The following is a 16,603-nucleotide window of genomic DNA, read 5'->3' as shown; positions in this document are numbered from 1 at the left end:
CATTGACCAAACTTCTTTTTATCCTCTTGAACGTTATAAAGGCAAGCTATGTCGGTATTGATACTTAAAGGACTATATCAGAGTATACTATGCATAAAAAGGCCCCAAGAACAATGAGCTACGAACACCCTGTGAAAAAACGAAAATTACCCCATGTCACGATGTTTTCTTTGACACACACACACACACACACACACACACACACAAGGGGAGAGAGACTGACTGATTGAAATATTTATTGTTGTAATGGTATACTGAGTACATAACTACATAGACAACAAAAGAAGAGAGAGAGAGAGAGAGAGAGATTACTTGTTTCCGGTGGATGAAAACTAGTCTCTCTCTCTCAGTTACATGTACTGTAGCCTGTGTTTATACTACAATCAATTCATGATCCATATTTATCGACGATATAAAAGAATTATCGAATTAATTCCCCTTCTTCATCCATTATGACGATGCCCATGCAATAACTTGTAATTTGTTAGAGGTGCGTATAGGCTAGAAACCCTCTAATCTACATGGTCTCTGGTGTTGGATACTCACTGAAACCGGAGTTAAATGAGCTGCCTACCCTTGTCAGGCGTATGTACTATGTATGCCGGCTACTATAAGGTGTCATGGTTTTAGTTGGTAGTAAATGTTTCATATATTACTTACCGCTTCCTTTTGTTGAATATGCACTCTGTATTCCTTTACAGCAATAAATATTTCAATCGTATTTTAAGAAGTATGCAAAAACATTTAATGGCAGTAGTAGTGGCAACAGGTTACATCTCGAAAGTCAAAGTATGCGGCGTTAGGACTGACATGTACTTGCTTTTCAGATTTTTTTGCCATAAGCAGCAAACGGTATTGGTAAAGAAACTTCCTAGTATACAGTAGCTTCTTAAATTTCCATTCGATCGACATGATGCAATCCGCGATTACACCACAAAAGGCATACGGACAGGAAGGTTACTAAGAATTATTCTGACAGGTATGCTTTACGTAAATTAAAATGAACGTAATTCTACAAACAGGCCTACCATGCACAATTTATATACGAGAAATATTTCAGTCAATCATACTTACGTGGTGCAACATGGAATTCCTAGATTCCAAGAAAACCCGCTTCCAGTCGTGACGTCAGGAAGAGAATTTCTAAAGTTTTATCCTCTAGTAGTCGTATGATGATGAAGTGGAATTATCACACACTAGCCAGATATACTTCCACAGTGTGTGTTGTCTCTCTCATACGCACCAACAAAGATTGCACCAGCATACTGCCAAAATAATAAGTTGAATCTGAAAGAGCGTTGGCACCTGTACTATTTGTTGATGTGGCGGGGTGGGTTGTGTGAGGGCGGCGTCGTTCAGTTGCCAAGCTAGCACTTCCGCTAGATCCAGAGCTGTTATTTAGCTTCAATTTTAAGGATCAAACTTTAAGTAATCTAGCCATATTCTAGAGGTATTTACAAAGTCTTATCGATAGTGTAAATATTTTCGAAGTAATACAGTGATTTTTCCGGATGTTAATTTGTGTTCAATGGAATTCTAGCGATCTTTGAGCAAATTAAGCGACATCAGTGGAATTGGCAACTGTGCAGTGCCCCAACTCCGTTGCTTTGTCGCTTGGTGGCTGGTGCATTAATTGCGTAGTCGTGTGAACGTAGGGACAGTAGAAAGGTGTAATATCCTTGAAGATTGCATTTAGTGCTGTCAGCCTACCTGTAAGTATGCATTAGTTTCATTATTGAATAAAATGGTTATGATGGAGAGTTATGCAATGTAAAGTGTTGATATTATGTTTGCCAAGTCGAGAGCTGGATAGCTTCCATGATGAAACACAGAATATTGATTATAAATTATAAGTTCGGAATAAGTAGGCGTGCGTATGAATTGATACGGTATCCGGAACTTTAAGAACTTCAGTTTATTGTGGTTGACATTTGCCTCCATGATCATGGCTTCATTGTCGGGAAGGATTTAACCTTCGAGTGTGGGGCATGACGTTTGATAGTGAGATATTTAGTCAGTACACAGTAGCCGTAGGTTAGAATGACCAAGATTGGGATGGGAAGGATTGTTATGGGGTAAAAGGAACATTATGGATTTAAGTATAATTTTAACAGAGTTGGAGTTTAAACTCCGTCAACAGGAAGGGAATTCCAGACAGTGGTGAATGACACGAAAGGGGAATTGTATACGGACAATAGATCAACAGTAGGGACAAAAATAAAATATCTGATCGTGTTCTTGCAGGGGAAGTCTGAATAAATCACGGGTTGTAATAGGTGAAAAGTTATGGAAAATTGTATAACATTGAATTGTCACTCAACAGCCTATGTAACAGCCTTTCTTATATAGAAGGGAATTTTAAACTGTTTAAGATATTACTTTGCCTTTTCAGTCATTTAACTTAAAGTTCAGAACTAGCAGATGGTGGGAGGAATATATTTAAGACATGCTGATACTGTTGAAACTGGAAAGAATTAGGATTCTATGAATAGTCAAACTACACTTTGTTAGGGCGGTATGATAATTTGTGGTCCAAAGATATGCTGCCTGATGTCAAGTACAAGAAACATTCCAGTCTTAAGAGTTGGGTTGTGTGTACTGCGACAACAGAATTAAAGTATTTGTTCTAGTACTTATATTAAAGTATTGCTAACATCACATAAGCCTGAGAATGGATCGATTGTGATTTAGTAAAGCATTTAATGCTAAAACACAGCCTACTTATACAGGTGTGGCAGATGTGAATTGTGCAGATATTGTATGTATATATATATATATATATATATATATATATATAAAATTAGTCATGGGTTACACTTCTGTTTATATCAGGTAAAATGAGATTGGATGATGGATGGATGGAAGTTGTCTTGAAATGGAAGCATTTTAGTTATTTATTTTTACACTTGACAGAGTACAACATGTGGGAGCCCAAAGACTGCTGTTGTTGCTGTTCTCGCAAGACTGGTTGCCTTGTCCTTGGTGGCCTTGGAGTGGTATGCCAGTCATTGTATTAACACTGAGTTTAGCAGACTTAAAATTATACACCAGTATAAGTTGATAGCATTCATCATATATGTATTCCTTGTCTAATTTAGTTGTTCATGGCATTTTTTTTTTTTCCCCATGAAAAGTATTGGTATATATATCTGACATAAAGTATGGTACTGTATTTGTATAGCCATGTTTGACGTAAGTTACTGGTATAACAATATTTGGCTTCATAGATGCATCAACACTACCCAGTATCATGTGCTTGTTAGAGCCAAGTTTTGTCTAATATCTTCTTTCTTTTCAGGCATTCGCTTTGCTGAGCATCATTTCTGACATACATGCATTTACTACCGTGAGTGTGGTTGATATGGCTGATGGCATTTGTACCGAACCTCAGTTCAGCCATTTTGAAAACTGCCGCAAAATTGTTCCCAATATTGGTAAGATTTTGAAGTTTATTGCCCTCTGTTAGGTATTGGTATTCCATGTACTGCCATTGTTTTTCTTACATAGTAATTTCTGGTGTATTAGTTCATTGTCATCGTAAATCTGTACAGTGATCTCTTAGTTATTGAGCACTTGGTTGTGGTGGTTTCGTTATAACTGAAAGATGAAAATCTGCTCTCCTGATAATGTGCATTTTATTTTTTGGGGGGAGGGGGGAATCATGCATCTGAGCTTGTTTCTGCCGCCAGTGATGGTTCGTATCTGTGGTTTTTGATGGTTTTGAAGGATTCAGAGATGAGGTCTTACTCGAGGAATTAGTCCCAGGTGGTGGAGACCACTGTCTCACCACCCCCTAGCCTTAGAAACCCTGTCCCCAAACCCATCTTGCATCTCTGGTATGCATTTCTTCCTTATTGTGCCATGTTCATCACTCTACCAAACCATTCCTGCTTTATGCTCCTGATTCTTATACATGTATCAGTATGTACTGTATGTAGCTAGTGAGTATAAATTGTTTTTAAAGGGAAAATTTGGGTTTATGAGTGGGGTGTCCAATATCAGTTAGCATAATTCTCATAGATCGTGGTTTCATTTCACATAATTTTGTTATTATGCACTAAGCTTGATGTCATTTTTGCACAACGAAGGGATCACTGTATAAGCAACCCTTATATTCAACTACTTGATGTTTCTGTGCTCAAAAGAATTTAGTGCTGCCCTACTGAAAATTTGAACAAAACTGATTGTCTTCTGCATACTGTATTATGGTAAGTTCTTGGTACGTCAACTTTGAAAGTTTCATCCTGAATCTGTATAGGCAACCCTAATTATATGTCTACCACTTGTTTGCTCTTATATATATATATCCATCTATCATCCAATCCTACACTGCCCCATGAGGAACGTAGGAGCCCGGGGCTAGGCAGTTGGTCCTTACATTTAAGATGAGAGTGACCAGCCTCACTCATCCCTGAGTGGCATTACATGAGCAATCAACCCCAACCATCCCTTGGATATAAACCTTCATTGGCTCAATCCGATTGGAGCGCAATAATTGTCCACTTAACCACCAGGCGCCAAAATTTGGTTATATGGTTACCACCCAGCATAGTAAATGGTTTCCTGGTGTACAGGAAACCATTTGGCTTGTCACTCAGTGTAGAGTCACTGACAGGCAGAAGGAAGAGGAAGGAATGAAGGGAAGAAAGACAGAAGAGGGAGTGTAAAGTCACCTGTAGGCAGAAGGACAAGGAAAGAAAGAAAGAAGAGGATGGAAGGAAGGAAGGATAGAGGAGAGGAAAGGGCAGACACCCGACAGCAGCACTACATCGAGTGAGTGGATGGTGAGCGCCCCCACCTACCACATACATATATATACATACATACATACATACATACATACATACAATTAGTACACTTTTTTTTCTGATTGCCTTTTTCACATTCGGTTTAAATTTTCAAACAATGCTTTGGTTTTATACAACACCCCATACCAGCCCATGGGTTTGCTTTCTCCCCTGCCCACTTTCATTTGTCCATTATTACTTGTTTACTCTATGAATGTACTGGTATATGGAAATGTTTTCTTTTTATACAATTTTTAAATGTGTTTATGTAATTTTTTCTTGAATATGAGTGTGTGAATGTGACTTATGCTTATGTTGTGGGGTTGACAGTCCTGAAGCTCATTTCCACTGAACCAGTGTGACAATAAGTTCACTATTAGTGCATTCATTATGTGATCAGCTCTCTGGCAATGTAACCAGATCATATAATGACATGGCCTCTGCCTGCCTGTGACTTCAGTCTTCTAACTACAGTGTGCCTAGGCATTACAAACAAATCTCAACTTTTTTTTTCCTGTGATAGGCAATATATATATATATATATATATATAATTAGATTTCTTGCCTTTCTTTTAATGTGGGAAACAACTTGAAGCTCAAGAATATTTACATATGGATATTAAGTTAGGCATGGTAATGCAGTGAATAATGGACAGACACTGTGCAAGTGTGAAAAGCCAAAGCTGTTACTAAATATAGGAGTGGCACTAGAGTTAGTGTGATAAAAGAAAATTTGGTAGGTTTTGGGTGTAATATGCAGCTAGGTTCCTAACATTTGTCATTGTATCATTGCATGGCTCAGAACAGGTAACATGAAATTAAAGGGAATACTTACGATATGTAAATGGTAACCTGCATCATTCCCCGCTCCCAGGCAAAACTCATTTTTTTCCACATGTTTTCCTAAATCTCCCACTCTCACAAATGTTAAGTTTATATCTCATGTATGGTACTTAACCACACGCTTCAGTACTCCCAGGCATGCTGTACAGTAAAGCACTATGTGCAGTAGCTATATTACAGGTATGGTACACATACTGAAGTATAGTCACAGCCTTCCTCCACTGAATAAGAACATTTTTTTTAAAGATGCTCATACTTGAAAGTAATAATTACAAATCCTGGATGGATTTGATTACATTTTTATATTTCGGTTAACAGAGGTCTGTGATGTTAGAAGTGTTAATTATTTTAATAGGATTAAAGCTGAACTTAATTTCCATTGCAGTTATGTGGGTTATGGTTAGCCATTTTGTGGGGGCTGTGATCTGTCTGATGGCCTACAGCATGCTGATCCATGGAGTGAATAAGGTGAGTGGTAGAGTTGAGTTGTCAGGGGGAGGTTGTGTGGATTTTTTTTTTTTTTTTTTTTTTTTTTTTTTTTTTTTACACGGGTTTTAGTGACATCAGAATAGCATGTCTGAAGAGCATATATAGTTTCTCTCTCTCTCTCTCTCTCTCTCTCTCTCTGAGCAGTTTGTGCTGCTGATGAATGAACACCAGTTTTTCTCTTAAATGTCAGATTATCTCATTTACAGTACAGTACACAGTATTAGTGTTTGAAAACCACTCATTAAAAAAATGGAGTGGATTGTTTGCTTGTGGAGTGATGGATGGTTCATTTCACTAACACTTCATAATTTTGTGCTCTTTCCAGTTTCTTGATTCTCCCTAACCCTATTTATTTGCTGGAAAGGGTTAAGTTGATGTCTGTAGATTGTGTTAAAAGCATTAATGTGCTGATGGTAGAGAATTTAATATTTCAGGTGATTATTATTATCTGTGTATTGCAGAAAATCCCATGCCTGATGATGCCATCAATGGTGTTGATGTTGATCAAGATTATTTTTGCCTCCCTGCTTGGACTTCTGCTTGTGATTCTGATGATCTCCGGACATGTCCCAAGTCATATGATGGTGTTTGATGTCATACTTGTCAGCTTATTCTTAGCAACCTTCATATGGACATACATCCTTCTGGTTGTGCGCAGTCATTACCGTGAGGTGAGTGCTGTTGGGAAAAATAAAAACCTCTGCCTACATACCTACCTGCTTCCTTACCTGCCAACCCAATGACCCCTTACCAACCTACCTACTCACCTGTATGTCTTACTGTTTTTCATTTTTCTCTCCATTTTTATTTTTAGGTGGAAGAAATGGTGAGGATGACCATTAAAATTCATTGTGTTCCTTAAGGTAAGTACTGGTGCTGGGAGGTTTAGCTGGAAGAGATGGAGATTGCAAAAATTTTGGCTTAAAATGCAAAATAATGAAGATTATCAGTGATGTATTAAAGATTGTTATGCTTGTAGATAGTTTGGTTAAACAGTTCATTCTGATGGGTAGTGTGAAAATCTTGAGTGACAGCATGTGAAATAACTCTACCTTTGAAACTGGGTGAAGTGTTTTGTAGACAGTGATTCTGTGTTGCTGCTTGATCAGTCTAATCTGGTGATATACCTATGTTTTTCTTGCTATTTCCCAAGTTTTGTTCACTGGAACAGGTGGATTTTAATACTTAAACCTTCACTGTCTATGGTCCTTTTGAGATTAAAGTAAATCATGTGGTAGCAAGAAGTGCAAATGACAGTTTCCTGAAGATTTTGAGGGAATGACTTTTTTTTTTTTTTTTTTTTTTTTTTTTTTTTTTTTAAATACATAATTTTGTAGCTGTTGCTATTAAGAAAAAAAATGAAGAGCCATAGAATTACATGTCTGATAAAAATATGCCAACAGAAGTTAGATGACAAGAATACAGTGTACAGTCATCCTGTGTATATTGTGCCCCTCATCAGTGTGGGTTTCATTATTGCGGGTGAGATTAAAATCAGTACTTCCACTGTTGTAGCAAATTTTTTGGCCCCAAATCTCCTTACTGCATGCCTGAACTGGGCTGATCTCAAGGCTTCATCTGTGGTTGTACGGGAGATTTTTTAGAAGGTCTTGCTTCTTGTAACGGTGTTTTCCATGATATACGGACATTCTGAAGTTTGGGGGGCAATTAGGGAAAGATTCAGATGGCCATGTCAATCTGATCACGAAAGACCTCCAGTAATAATCGGGGTCAAATGCTTGCTAATACTGTATTCAGTTATACCAAGTATAATGTTCATCTGTCTTTATCTATATACCTAGGCTGCTTCCCCCAAGGAAAGGGAGGTAGCCGAGACAGGACGACACACTCCCCATTTACCCATCCATTCAAACACATTCATTCGCATCTTAGCCCCAAAGGGGAGAACGGACAGATCCTCACCGCACCGCACCAGACAAGGGTCAGCTGCACAATGCAATCAGTGACATCCACAGCAGGGCCCGACAGCAGAACTGGTTTACCCCTGCCACATCATAACAGACCCATCCCCTTACCCGCACCTGACCTGACTAGCTGATCCAACCAAATGTGGGAGAATATCCCCTCAGGGCTGCGTCATCACTTATTCATTCACAGCTTCTCTCCATTTATTTCTGTCACGCACAGCCACTCTTCCTTGCTCAACAGACATCCCTCTCGCATCCAGCGCTCTCTTCACACTGTCCATCCACCCTATTTGTGGTCTTCCTCTCAGCCTTACACCTCTCACATCAGATCTAGTTATCTTTTTCACCAATCGCTCATCATCCATTCTCTCCATATACCCAAACCATCGCAACACCCTCTGCTCAACTCTACCAGCCATCTCCCAAACAACTCCAGTTCTCCTTCGCACTTCATCATTTCGCACCCGATCCATACGTGTCACTTCACACATACTCCTCAGACACCTTATCTCCATTACATTCAAACTTTTCCTCTCTGCTACACCCATATTCCATGTTTCCGCCCCATATAATGCAGTAGGTACCACAACACCCTCATACAGCCTTCTCTTTACATCCATTCTAAGCAAATGACATTTAAACACTTTTTTCATTCCTTCCAGCACCTTTCCTACTTCATTTATTCTAAACTTCACTTCTTCATCTATTCTTCCATCCACAGCAACAATCTACCTCCTCAAGCAACTCACCATTCAAAACTATATTCATCCCCCTACCATCTATCAACCTCGTACACTTCATTAATTTACTCTTATTCTCATTTACTTTCAATTTCCTCCTTTCACACACCCTTCCAAACTCCTCTACCAACTTTCTAAATCTCTCCTCTGAATCAGTCACCAGTGCAGTATCATCTGCAAACAGCAGCTGCTTCAGATTCCACTCTCCACCATCAACATTTACCTGACTCAGACCACCTAAAACTCTTGCATTCACCTCCCTTACAACACCATCCATGTAAATATTAAACAACCAAGGCGACATCACACATCCCTGTCGCAGCCCCACTCTCACGGGAAACCAATCACTCACAGCATTTCCCACTCTTACACATGCTCTACTGTTTACATAAAAATTTTTCACCCCTTTTAGTAACCTACCATCAAGTCTATACAATCTTAAAACAGTCCACAAAGCCTCCCTATCAATTCTATCATACACTTTCTCTAAATCCATAAATGCCCAAAACACATCCTTGCCTTTCGCTAAATACTTTTCACACACTTGTCTCACAGCAATCACCTGATCAACGCATCCCCTCCCTCTCCTAAAGCCACACTGCTCATCACCAATCACTCCCTCTGTACCCTCTCTAACTCTCATAATTAACACTCTACCATACACCTTACCTACAACACTCAACAGACTTATACCCCTAAAGCTAGTACATTCATACTTATCACCCTTGCCTTTATACAACGGGACCACACAAGCACTTGCCCAGTCAATTGGCACCATACCTTTCTCAAAGCACACATTCAACAATCTTACTAACCAGTCAACAATAGTCACTCCACCACCCTTCAGGCATTCCACAGCACACCCATCCATACCTGCAGCTTTCCCCGTTTTCATCTCCTTTACTGCCTTCTCCACTTCCTCCTTCGTGATCAAAGAATCATTCAACTCTCCCAACACATTTATTCCTTGCACCCTTCCATCCGCCACAATCTCAGCCACCCTTTCCTCCACTACATTTAACAATCTTTCAAAATACTCTGCCCATCTCTTCCTTACTGCATCCATCTCAATTAACATCCTTCCATCCTCTGCTTTTACTCGTTCTTCCTTCCCAGACTCTCCCTTTCGCACCCTTTTCACCTCCTTCCAAAACATTTTCTTATTCTGTTGAAAATTCTCTGTCAGCTGCCTACCCCACCTCTCATCTGCTGCCACTTTAGCATCACGCACAGCCCTTCTCGCTCTATTCCTCTTTTCCTTATACCTTTCATATGACATCTCATCCTTCCTCTGCAGCCACACTTCATATGCACGTCTCTTCTCAGCCACAGCCATACTTACTTCCTCGCACCACCATTCACTTCCTTTTCTTACACCACCACCCACACGTCTCACACCACACACCTCTTCTGCATGCCCCACCACAGCACTCTTAAACAACTGCCATTCCTCCTAAACGCTGCCATTTTCCCGATCTTTCACTGCGTTCCACTCATCTTTCAATTTCTCCTGATACTCTATCTTTTTCTTTCTTTTATCCAACTCACTCACTTTCAAAACCTCCCTGCCACACCTAACCCTCCTAGCTCTCACCCATCTCTTACCTACTCTTAACTTTCCCTCCACCAGGTAGTGGTCAGACATACCTCCACCCTCCCCTCTCAGAACTCTCACATCCAACAATCTTCCTATTACATTCCTAGACACAACCACATAGTCCATCAAAGCTCTATCAACAACCCTTCCACCCTCCTGTCTTACCCATGTATACTTATAAATATCTTTCTTTTCAAACAGCGTATTCCCAATCACCATCTCTCACTCAACACACATCGCTATCATTCGTTCCCCATTTTCATTTCTTCCAGGCACACCATGCATACCAACTACGCCTTCAACTGCTACATTTCCCACTCTAGCATTCAGATCTCCCATCATTACCACATTCACATTCGCTCCAAAACTCTGCAGACACTCATCAACATCATTCCAGAAAGACTCCCTCTCTTCTTCATCCCTGTCACTACCAGGCCCATATGCACTCACAAACACCCACAACTCACGTTCAAATTTCGCTTTCACCCACATCAGTCTCAGTGACACCTCCTTCCATTCAATCACACATTGCTGTACTTCCAGACTCACTAACAAGGCCACACCTTCTCTTGCCCTTCCTCTATCAACACCTGACAATCTTCCATTCACACTTCCAAACATAGATTCCCCCTTCCCTTTCATCTTCGTTTCACTCAAAGCTAACACATCCAACTTTCTTCTCACAAACATTACCCAATCTCCTCCCTTTTAGCCTCAATCGTACTACATCCACGCACATTCATAGACCCAATCTTCAGGGTATGGGGATAACTCCATCCCCCATCCCTTTCTCTGGCCTGTCTCTTTTTAGGAACTAAAAAACAGAGGAGGGGGTCCCTAGTCCCCTCACCCCGCCCCTTTCAGTCGCCTTTTACGACACGCAGGCAGTATTCTTCCTAACACAACCTGGCCGCAGAGTAGTAGTACCACCCCATAGTGCGGCCAGGTTGTGTCCCCCCCGCCACGGGGGGGTATAATGTTCATATTTGTGCTTAATCATCAGAGTATATTACTGGTTTGATTACGGTTATGGATAGAATACTCAATTTTAAAAGCACATGAGTAGTATACATTTGCTGTTGTGCTGACCAGCTTTTGTTTATAACAAAGCCCACTGCTCACTCAAGGTCACAAACTTCCTCATATTGGTATCCTCGTAGTTAATAACTTTAAACACAAGACTCAACTGATGAAGATATTGAAGTTTTTTGAGTCATAACCACTACCTCATGGTTTCTGGGTTTAAATTAAACTCTTGACCATTTTATAATAAATCTCGCTCTCCCTTCTAGCAAGCTACATGGAAGTACACAAACATTTTCTAAGTAGGCTAGTAGTCTTCTTCTTTGTTACAAGCATCAGGATGGCCAGAATAACAGCATCCATGTTGGCATTTATCTTCAGTGTTTTTATTGCTGTACTCATTTGTGTATCAGTATGACTTTACAGGAAAGATGATGATCAGTTGCATAGCTCACATGGCAGCACTCACTTGTTTTTTCTTTCTATGGTAAACAGCTTGCATGACCACATTTGAAAGAATTTCAGTTCTCATGCTATTGCTCAAAAATATCCCCATGTGACCATAGCTTTAGCCCACTGAAACACACAAATACACTCACTCACACATGCCTCGTGCATGCATTGGCCCATCACCACGTGACGTTATCACACAAATAAGTCGTTTTCATTGGCTGGGACCTTTTAGCCATCAAAGCTCATTTTCATTGGCCTGCACCATGACAGCTGGGTTAGGTGAGTTTTGCTTTATGTTGACCACTTAAACCGTCACCACAACACACAGAGGTAGAAGTAAATCGGACATCTTTCACCAGCATCAGTAAAAACAACAGCTACTTTCTACTAACCTGTTAACCTGTAACAGTGCTTTTGATTGTTTGTGGTATGTACCATAACATTATATATATTTCTATCTATCTATCTATTGCCAGACGCCTCAATCCCGTTTGGGGTGGCCACAAACAAATCGCCTCCAAGTCGCCCTGTCCCCCGCCATTTCACTGGCCTGCTCCCAACTCACACCCCCCTCTCTCATATACCTCTCCACCCCATCCCTCCATCTCATCCTCGGCCTCCCCCTCCCTCTTCCCCCCTCCACCTCACTCACATACACTCTCTTCGTCAGTCTTTCGCCCTCCATCCTCTCCACATGGCCAAACCACCTCGGTGTGTTCCTCATAACGCTTCCTATCACATCCACATCCACACCACAATGCTCCTTTATTGGATCTAAAATGTCATAGAAGGGAAAATTAGGATTGAATCTTTGGTGCTTGGGACCAATTAAGATGAATCCCATTGGTATTAGGTCTTCATTATTGCATGGTTTTGTTATCATCAGTCATATGCATGTACCAGATATGTGCAATAACTAAGGGAAGACAGTAAAAGCATGAGATTATAAAGTTGATTACATAAGTCAGGAGCCTTCCTTGCATGCTGTATATGCCACAGACATTGCAGTCCACTATCCTATAATGTTATATATGGTACCTCATCTCCTGGTGCCTTTCATTCTTAGGTACCACCAAAACCAATTAGGCTTACCATCACCATGCTTGGATCATTCCCTTTTATCAGCCTTCCAGAATATTTTCTTCCTTGTCTCCTTATTTCACTCCCATGTATTCGTTTTCTTTTATTCCACGCCTTCAGCTGTTTGTTTAACCTTTCTTATTGCTCTTCACATCATACATTTAATGTAATTATTTCCCCCACTCCCTTCTGCCTTAGTGCCATATGGCCATTTATGATTTTGTGCTAGTTCTTCATTATTCCTTCTTTTCCTTCATATCCCTTGAATTTTCATGATAGTTTTCCACACCTTATTAAATTTTTGCACTAAAATATTTTCTTTTTCAGTTTAGTTTGCATTAATTTTTGTCATTAAATCATATATTTTTCAAATCTCTTTGTTGACTTCATAGACTTTGTACTTGCAGTATATTCCTTTCTTCCATTTCTACTCCTGTCTTGCATCTACTCAACCACATCTTTCTGTATAGTTTGAACGCATTTATAATATGTAATATTGATATAATTGCTAAGGAAGTATCCTTCCATTACAGATGCGTTGTGAGAATGCAGAGGATCACCGTGTCCTGATTGAAGAGCCTGTATCTGAGAAGGAACTGATTGGGAAGGGCCTTGGTTATTAGGCTGTTGACATATATGATGAAAAACGTAGAGTAGGTATTGCAGTACCATTTCTGCTCTAGAGGGAAGAGATTTAGATCAGGAAAGTGTAATTTTGCTTTTAATTGCAGTTTATACTAACCCCAGGAGGGATGAGCACATTGAATAATGGACCATCTAATGAAGCATATTGCACACATTAGTTAGTGTGGTAACAAAAGTCTCAATAGTGTAGTGCCTTGACATTTGTGCTAGATTTTGCTGTACCATCCACTGTAGCCAAACACTGATTATTATCTGCATTGCTTTGGGTCAAAGTTCTGGATTAATGATGTCATGAGAATCTGTTTTCTTGTAAATTATATACCCATAATAAGTTACTTGTGAGAGCTTTATTGCACAAGTATACTGCTTGAATCATGAATACAGTGTACCCACAGCACAGTGTCAGAATTTGTGTCTTGGAAGGATGGAATAATGACACTGTAGCTTTTGCTGCTTGAAGAGGAAGGTACTTTTGGCTCTTCAGTACAGTACACTTTTATATCTTTTGCTTTAGTATTTGTTTTGGGAGGAACTATTAATATGCATTTTCTTGAGCATTGATAATATATAGGTTAATTTTTGCCACATCCAAATGATGATTTAGTACAGTACCAGCACTCTGTATCATTGCCTTAGTATATGTGGTGCAGTAGGAGCTACTAATATATATTTACTCAAGTTTTGATGATATCAGTATACAGTGTAGTATTCCTCATTTAATACTGTCAATGATTTCCATGAAATTACTGCTACATGGAGGATAGGTTCTTGGATAAAAGTGTATATTCATCAGGTTTGAGAGAATTAAGAAATGGATAATGCAGTTGTATCACATTTTTTGCTGTGGTGTACCCTTGCTTGTTTGTTTTAATTGTGAGAGTGCATAGTAAAAGTACTACTTTATTTTTAATGCAGCAGGTATAAAACCAAGAAGTTTAAATCATAAATCCATCACTGCCTACTCTTATTGCTGTATTTAACGGATGGTTTTGTGTGAAGTACATCAGTCATTGTAAAACAAAATTAGTTGTGTTAAGTGAGGAATTCCTGTATGTACTAGACATAATTTCAAGAAATGTGTAATAATGAAATTTTTGCATACAAGCAGCATTAAGAGCAATGCAGAGAATCTTATTTTTACAACTTTATTGTTATTATTGTACTCATTGTGAAAACCTTAGGATAAATTATGCTTGTATCTTGATACAAAAATTTTACAGGTGAGGTTGAAGGAAAAGTAATGTTTGGAACACATTGTAAATTTTACCTCTGATATTTAAAGTAATGGCAGTGTGCAGAATTTTCATAAACACAACACTTGGGTTATTGACTCCAACAACATTTGTTTACGGTTTCATAGTCCTTGACTTGAGCTTGCAGCACATAGCTCCAGTAAAATATTGTTAGTGGCATTATGAAACCTGTACGCTGGACATTACCTCATGCAGCCCTTTGTAGGGAAGGGAGTTGTGAATGCTGATGCATAATACAATATATCCATTCACTGGAAGCTGTGGTGATGCTTAATATATATCCGTTCACTAGTAGCTAACACATGTTCAGAAGATCCTTTTTGTAGAAAAAAAATATACTGTATATGTATATGCACAGTGGGTGTTGGTAAACAAATTTGTTGAACAAAGAGCCTACTGAGCTTAGTATTAATTATGATTAAATCTTTTCTATAATTCTATTTGAGGATATTTCTAAATGAAGGATTTGCTGTACAGTGCTTTTAGTTATCATAATTTAAGGATTGAGATTACTAGCTATTTGCCAGTGTAATACTGATAGGTTTTGTATTATTCCCTTTGTGCACAGATATGTCTTTCCAGTATTATTCCCTTTGTGCACAGATATGTCTTTCCAGGAGACTGTATTCTGTAAAGACAAAAAGTCCGTGATGGACTATCAAAGAGACAGATTCAAGTCTTACACTGTAAGGTTTGAACATGCTTAGTTCATGGTGTTTTCACTACAGGTGAAGGTAGAGACAACCCAAAATTCGTAGTTGAAACTCAGTAAGTGTTATACAAAATATTAAATGCCTGAAGAGTTTAGAATCAGCTTGGTTTCTTTGATATATGAAAAGCTTACTTTGGAATGCATATATATTCCTTGTTTTGCCAAAACATATGTATAGGCCCTTATTTGCCCAGTTTTTGTTTATTAAAATCTTGGTACAGTGTTTGCCTATTTGATGTATTTTGAGAGTGTTGTTTAAAGCCTGTTAAACACTCACACTTTAGCTAATGACATGCCCCCAGTTCAGAGGATGGTTTTAAAGAGGTATAATGAGTATATTGAATAAAAATATACAGTATATGCAAGAGTACAATGATTTAAAGTAGAGGGAAAGATGAGTTTGTGGAGCTATAAGCCATAGTGGGGGAAAAAAAATCCTTTTTCCTTTCTGTTGTCATGACAAGTTTTAGCCACATACATAATTAGTACAGTAGTATGCTTTCCTTTTATAGAATTGGCAGTGATACTGTATCTGGTGAATGAGTAGGCTGTAAAGTTTCAAAACATAGATTACATTAAAATTATTTTTCCTTTCAAACAGTTACGTGTACCCCAGGGGATTGTGAAGTAGTGTCTTAAGGGTACACAAACAAGTCATTAAAAATGTGTTATTTTCATTGCTGACTTTTAATTTATGTGTCCCTTGAGCAACGATTTAGAAGATGCAAAATTTGTGTGTATTCCTAGACTTAAGAGAATACTCATAGTTCATAAAACCATTAACTTAGGTTGTGTTGACTTCCTGATAGCATACAAAGAATATTTGCAACCTTGGTAAGTGAATCGCCTGCATGAGATTCATGAAACATTACCACTAGATTGATATCATATTAGCCAGTTATGCTACCAAGTCATCAATATGGCTGTTTTTGTACAACCTTTGTAAGGCAGACTCCTATGTCTCACTAGACTGAATAAAATAATTAGTATGGGCTAAAATATAGTGTCCCTACCAGAAGGTGACAATTCTCTCTCAAGCTTCTATGATAGCTG

General features: G+C 39.0%; 1 protein-coding gene across 1 annotated transcript; it reads left to right on the top strand.

The window, feature by feature from the left end:
• The first annotated feature begins 1,655 nt into the window (after positions 1–1,655).
• On the top strand, positions 1,656–16,227 carry LOC145393473 (uncharacterized). Its single transcript, XM_080267579.1, has 6 exons — positions 1,656–1,712; positions 2,914–2,996; positions 3,299–3,434; positions 6,016–6,098; positions 6,581–6,790; positions 13,474–16,227. The coding sequence occupies exons 2-6, from the start codon at positions 2,922–2,924 to the stop codon at positions 13,561–13,563; spliced, it is 594 nt and encodes a 197-aa protein (XP_080123705.1). The 5' UTR covers positions 1,656–1,712; positions 2,914–2,921; the 3' UTR covers positions 13,564–16,227.
• Positions 16,228–16,603: the final 376 nt, after the last annotated feature.

The sequence above is a fragment of the Coenobita brevimanus genome, chromosome 24 (assembly GCF_032717465.1).
Source record: "Coenobita brevimanus isolate Jiangsu-jjx chromosome 24, ASM3271746v2, whole genome shotgun sequence".
In the NCBI taxonomy this organism is placed as follows: Eukaryota; Metazoa; Arthropoda; class Malacostraca; order Decapoda; family Coenobitidae; genus Coenobita; species Coenobita brevimanus.
This window is presented reverse-complemented; position numbering and strand designations above follow the sequence as displayed.

Bases quoted from the DNA above. Each gene is read 5' to 3' on its own strand.
- LOC145393473 (XM_080267579.1), top strand. From the start codon at position 2,922: ATGTGGGAGCCCAAAGACTGCTGTTGTTGCTGTTCTCGCAAGACTGGT. The intron at 2,997-3,298 runs GTATGCCAGTCA...CTTTCTTTTCAG, and splicing joins TCCTTGGTGGCCTTGGAGTG to GCATTCGCTTTGCTGAGCAT. The intron at 6,099-6,580 runs GTGAGTGGTAGA...TGTGTATTGCAG, and splicing joins TGATCCATGGAGTGAATAAG to AAAATCCCATGCCTGATGAT.